This window comes from Penicillium waksmanii (genome assembly GCF_028829765.1).
Source record: "Penicillium waksmanii strain IBT 27052 chromosome Unknown utg000008l:1.0-5622682.0:1.0-5626561.0, whole genome shotgun sequence".
Classification (NCBI taxonomy): Eukaryota; Fungi; Ascomycota; class Eurotiomycetes; order Eurotiales; family Aspergillaceae; genus Penicillium; species Penicillium waksmanii.
Window position 1 is genome coordinate 486832 of NW_026643254.1, and position 6000 is coordinate 492831.

General features: G+C 50.1%; 2 protein-coding genes across 2 annotated transcripts; both read left to right on the forward strand.

Moving 5' to 3' along the window:
- Positions 1 to 3675: 3675 nt before the first annotated feature.
- On the forward strand, positions 3676 to 3999 carry N7481_008569 (uncharacterized protein; the record flags this gene model as incomplete). The annotated part of the gene is made up of 1 exon (XM_057267788.1): positions 3676 to 3999. The coding sequence occupies one exon, from the start codon at positions 3676 to 3678 to the stop codon at positions 3997 to 3999; it is 324 nt and encodes a 107-aa protein (XP_057118465.1).
- A 29-nt stretch (positions 4000 to 4028) lies between these two features.
- N7481_008570 (uncharacterized protein) lies at positions 4029 to 5726 on the forward strand (the record flags this gene model as incomplete). The annotated part of the gene is made up of 1 exon (XM_057267789.1): positions 4029 to 5726. The coding sequence occupies one exon, from the start codon at positions 4029 to 4031 to the stop codon at positions 5724 to 5726; it is 1698 nt and encodes a 565-aa protein (XP_057118466.1).
- Positions 5727 to 6000: the final 274 nt, after the last annotated feature.

Genomic DNA, 6000 nt, shown 5'->3' on the forward strand with positions numbered 1-6000 from the left:
CCTACTGATGGTTTATCATAGATCGAAACCATCCCCTACCAAGCCGACTTGAACAAATAGAATGCCGCACGCAGCAGTAGCTAGCAAAGTAAGTTTCGATCACGATGGCAGATTCGAGGGTAGTTAACTTAGTCCGTGCTGACGACTCTCCGTATAGCAAGGCAAACTTTCTATCGCGAGCCGCTCAATGTCTTGAAAGTCACCCTGGTGCGTTGCCACTGCCCATTCCAACGCCCGGTACTGCATAGTGAATCTCAGTACGAACGCCATCTGTTTGTGGCTCTTCGTTCTTCAGAAATAATCGCTGATCTCTCTTTCTCGTCATAGGGCGAATGTCAATATCGCAGTCGACGTGGACGAGCCGCATTCACCCATCGTCCTTGAAACTAAGCCAGGTGCACCAGCCTGCTGGGCCAAGCCACTGACTCCCAGTATGCTTGCGCCTTCGTTGTTTCTGAAAACGTAGTTGACACGGCCACTTCGCCTGGCGTATTTAGCGGGCCCAATTCAGAAAGGCTTGATGCCCTCTGGTTAGCCATACGGTAACATTCCAAATTGCTTCCATCTCTCCAGTATTACATTGTCCGATCCAAGGTTAACTGTCACTGCATTAGGAACTTGCCGTACTCCGATGGTTATAAACCTCCTGTCCCACATCCGATCTGAAGGCTTGTTGGTAGCCATGAGCCATATCCACGCTTGATTGAGCGAGCCATCGCAGCATCCAGCGACAACGAAGAGAAGTCGAGCATCGACGGTCATCGAATAAGACCATTGTCTCTCCGAGGCTAATATCAAACAGTAAGAAATTGAGCTTCTTGCTACCGTCTGATGGAAAGCTCTCTCAGACCCGGTTGCAACTGAGCAAGTGGCGAAGCAGGCCACAGCACTGATTTACCCCAGACATCCCGCCGCGAGAGCAGTCGTTTCAGGTCAGTTCCAAGTTTACCCTAGACCAAATAGCACGAATCTCTCTTCCAGTGGTACTTTGTCCTGACACGTTTGAATATTTGCCTGGCGCACGAACAGCAAGTACGAAACGGCTATGCATTGGAAGATATGGCCCACTTCCATTCCCTGCGATACGGAGTGATCCCGGTCCCTCGTGCACGTGTGGTCGATCTGACGCCTGTCACCTCGTCGTTGGCTTGCCTATGCTCGATGCCAGACTTCATTGACGGCAGGTCTGTACCACCTTCAGTCACCAGAAATCATGCTAATATGGAGAGGCAGTGAACGACAGCCCTCGTTCGGCCGTTCCCACGAGTTCGATCGGAATAGTGTATTGGGGCTGTTATTAGGAATCTCATTAAGGCCACGAGCAAGGCAAGTTGCGAACACCCATCTTGCGCCAGCGGCTGATAATTGGTACCAGATCGAGTGTATCCAACGGCAAATTGCTTTGGCCGTGTCCAATGCAGAGGGCGATTCATAACTGCCACCGTGGCCTACTTGATAAAGAAGCTGGCAAGTACGCTGTCATCACTAAGATAGTTTGGAGGCCAACTAACCATGTTGTCAGGTCAATATGATGAAGATGACTGTTTCCTCCCAAATGCGGCCACGAGCCGATCGGATGCTCCCTCATCGATGTTACCACCGAACGCCACAGAATCGCCAGCCGAAGCAGCCTCGCAAAGCACCTGGCTGATGGTTTGCTTCAGCTGTCACAATTTCCCATTAACGATTCAAGAGGTATATGGCTAGTTTTTAATGCAAGACGGAGATGGCCTGCTTATTGACGTAGCCGCTCATGTTTCTTTCATTGTGGGCGTGTCAATGTACGTGGCGCGCTGTGACGCGTCAGGGCAACCACTGCCTTGTGCCCTCCGTTGCATGCGTCTGGTGCGGCAGGTCCGCGATGACCATCAATTTCAATACCGCCGGTTACTGACTTTGACCGACATGCCCAATCGACTCCGGGAAAGTGGTTTCACCATTCTCAAGGAATATTCCCGTCAGCATGGTATCAAGTGCTAGGGTTGATGTACATACCTTCCATGAGCGTATCCCCATCAAGCATAGACAAGCTAGAGGCGGTGCTGTGAGCGTCAGTTCAATCACAAGTATGAGAGATCAGGCTCCGTACCACAGAAAGAAGGCCCAAGGTGCTGGCCATAGTCCGAAGCAGAGCCGTGCTACTGGGTGCCATCTCGCCCTGGAACAAGGCATACGCCAGACTCGATATGTTCAATCGCACCAGTACAAAAGACGGTCAAGGGGGAAGAGAAACTGCTCATGTCTTAGGCTGGGCTGACTGGGACATTTTTGCGAAGAGACCGTTGTGCTGGGGTCTGGGGGACATATTTATAGTGCTGCAGGCGCGTTGTCGCTCGCGCAGCTGTGATCGAGGGTCCGACCGAGTTGGCCCTCATATCATGGCCCGTTGAACCGTTTCACGATTGATTATATGCTAGTTTGATTGGAACCGCAGTTTTCATCTCGATGAAAAAACTATTCTGAAGTCGTATTCCAGGATTTCAACGTCGCTTCAACGTTCGTGACGCAGCTACCAAATCAAAACACCAACAACGCATCGTGTCAACTTTCATAAACATGAGCTTCTACCAGTCCGAAAAAAAGTCTATTCCTGAGCCCTGTAAATAACGCTGGTTCCCGGAGATATATTCGCCATCGATTAGCATGGTCGGGCCGACCTCAAATGGAGGGCGAGCAAGCAGGAAATGATGGACAGATGCGGCATTTTTGAGTGTCGCGTTGAATATTTCCATGTAAACTTCCTCCGAAATATCACAAATCTCGAAAGTACCACTCAAGCACTCGTGCTGCGATCTTTTTTCGTTAATCCCTTTTGCCGGTTCGTCTCCGGGTGATCATCCCGGACCGCCTGCCAGGCCGGCAATAAGGCGGTGAATAGAGAATTTCCCTTTGCGATGATCCCAAGACTTGTCTCCAAGAAACACGATGTACCGAAGTTGCTGTTGAGAGAGTGTTTAGCACAGCGAGGGATCTGCTAGGCATCCGGAGATATTCTTTGAAAGGTGATACCATAAGAATGCTGATGTTGATTCGCGACGGGTATAAGTGGTAGCAGTCAAGGGTCGGAGTTGGTAAAATTATGCCGTCGCGATGCCCCGGTTTTGCATTCATAAATTGTCAAATAAAACGGCTGTTCGATCAAAGCACGCTCGCTCTCTAGATGATTTAAAGGAAAAATGTGCCGATGCCGATACGATATAACGATATCGTGGGTGGTGATATCGTCAAATTTGAAGCCCGCCGATATCGTACCGGCAATCGGCATCGACAAATTCAAAAGCAGCCGATATCGTATCGTCTGTCGATATCGTATCGCCAATATCGGTATATTGGCAATATCGTCAACAGCCCTATTCCAGGTTGGCCGCTTCAGACCTCGATTACTAATCGATTACATTCTCCGCTCGATCCAGGAATACTGGGTGGATGAGACCAACGTCAAGAAGATGGGGAATGGAGAATATTGCATTATCGGTGTGAATTGTACTTAGCGGTGGAGGCACTGGCACGGATAGGAGCGTGCGTCTGTTGAGAGTCGAGACCCCAAGAACAGCGGTGTTTTGAGTGCAGCGGTAGGCGGTGCGGTGTGATAGGCGGTAAAAAACTCATGTTGCGTCATTCTACCCCTGACACTCTCATTTAGCACACCACCACGGGAACCAAATAACCTACACGATGAGCGACGACGACAATGGGGATTCTGAACTCGATGAGGAAATCCACCAGTTTTCCAAAAATCTGGAAAGGATGCGGAAGCGCAGACGGCTCATAGAGCTGCAGGCACAAATCGCGGAGGAGAGGAAATGGCTGCAAGAAGCGCAAGAACGCCTCGACAACGCTCGACGAACTGTGGGCCCCGACGCTTTGGCTTCGGTTAGTCACCAATCGTCGGTGGTTCCTAGATCGTCTGTCGTTCCAAATCCACCTGTCATCTCGGAATCGACAGCGTTCTCCGTTGCCCCGGCCAAGACACCAGCAGCGCTGTGGATGCGTTCATGAAATCTGTCCTGAACCCTTCCGGCGAGAATATGGCACCGAGAAATAACAATGCACTTGAAAATAATCAAACGTTTGCCGATAACGACACACCTGCCAATGGTCACACGCCTGCAAATAATGAGCGGGTTCAACTAGAGGATTATCTTCCGGCAGCTCACCAGTTCCATATATCAGAGCACGCGGCTGCAACTTCTGCCCCTACCCAAGCACGGATGGTCAACGGGGAAGTGAAACGGGAGTCACCAGCTCCGGCGATCTGGGGCAACAACGTAGCCCCTGGATCTGCTTCCCTGGAACACCCTCTCTACATAGGGCCTTATGAAAAGGAGAACAATGAAAAAAAGATGACGCTTCTCTCTGAAAGCGGGCACGAACCCGAGGAAGCAACAGACGCAGTCCCTCCTCAACATCGGACAAGCATCCAACCCGATGTGCCGTGGCCATTCATCCAATCTACAACTGTGCGTCGAATAGCTACTCCGCCAATTCCGCCAGCTCTTGAATTTGGAAGCTACCGAGGAAGAAGATGGGCTGAGTGCGTACACTATATTAATACCATGGAAGCCCACTTCGCCCGTTACCCCAACTACTACACCGAGGCTCGCAAAGTGGAGCTAGGTGCAAAATACATCTCGTCCGTACTGATGGATAAGTGGCACAATCACATAATAGCGTCTGGAAACACATCATGGATGTTATACTGTACATTCCTAGCTCAGCAGCTCTCACGATACGCAAACCACAGGCAAGCCCTTGAGGGAATTGCAAGCGCCTCCCAGAAAATTGCCCAGCCTGTCACTCATTTTGCTCTCTGGCTAATCCAATGGGCACCTGTCACTCCGGACATCAGCAGCAATGAATTTATGGCCTATTTGCTGAGAGGAGTTCTCCCCGATATTCGTGCTCATGCGCAAAAGTCATACGTGCAGTTTTCGGATTACAATTCCTTTGCTATGTATCTGCAGGAAGTCGAAAACTCCACTCCGTCCCGAGCGAAATTTCTCGCAAAACGGAATAATAGTACCGCCTCGACTGACGAGATTTTGGTCTCGCTGAATATGAATGAAGCTGAACGGAAACCCAAAGAAATTTTGTCATCAGAACCGCCTACACAGCTGCGTAGTCAATTCGAATGCCGACTATCACCAGAAATGCCGGCTCCTGGGGACCTGCGGCTCTACTCGGCACGCAGCTGGCGGGAATGCAAAACTTTCATGTCTAAATTGCAGGATTACTTCGACCAGTACGGAAGCCACTTCAACGAAGCTCGCAAAATCAAGATTGGCAGGGACAACCTCTCGCGTGTATTGCTTGGAAAATGGGACGAGCATGCCGCCCATCTTAGAACAGCAACCTGGTTCGCATTCTGTGTTTTCCTCGTTGACCAAATTCCTTCCGAAGGCGCAGGAAACTTCAAGTACACTAATACCTACCAAAGGGTCAACCAATCTGTGTGCACCTTCGCGCTGGAGCTACTCCGTTGGGCTCCACCCAACTTCGGCGCGACGCATAACCGTCTGCGGCATCTGTGGGACCGGGTGCTCCCGGAAATCCGTTCAAGGGCCAATAAAAACTGGGAGGACTTTGACGATTTTCTTGCCTTTCTTGCTTATCTGCAGCAGGTCCAAGACTCTTTTTCAATCCGAAAACAGACAGCAAATCCGTGCAGGCCCCCCCCCACGAAAGCGTTTTCGCGTCGATGGGAGCTCTTGAGCATGAAATCTTAGATTCCTCTGTTGGGGAATAATTGAGACTTGTACAAAATTGAGGATTGCACAGTGGTGTTGTGAGTCGCGTTTTACAGTACATTCTTAATCTTCTGTAAACATAGGTAGGCAGAGCATAAGCGTCGACATTGCATATCAGGGTGACAGAATAATGTCATGAGAACAAATGCTCCGAAAAGAACAATTTCGGCGCATCTTTGAAAATCCGATCAACCCTCGTTTTGGCGATTCCTGCTCAAGCATAGAGATTGTCTGGGCCTCAGGAGCTGCGCAA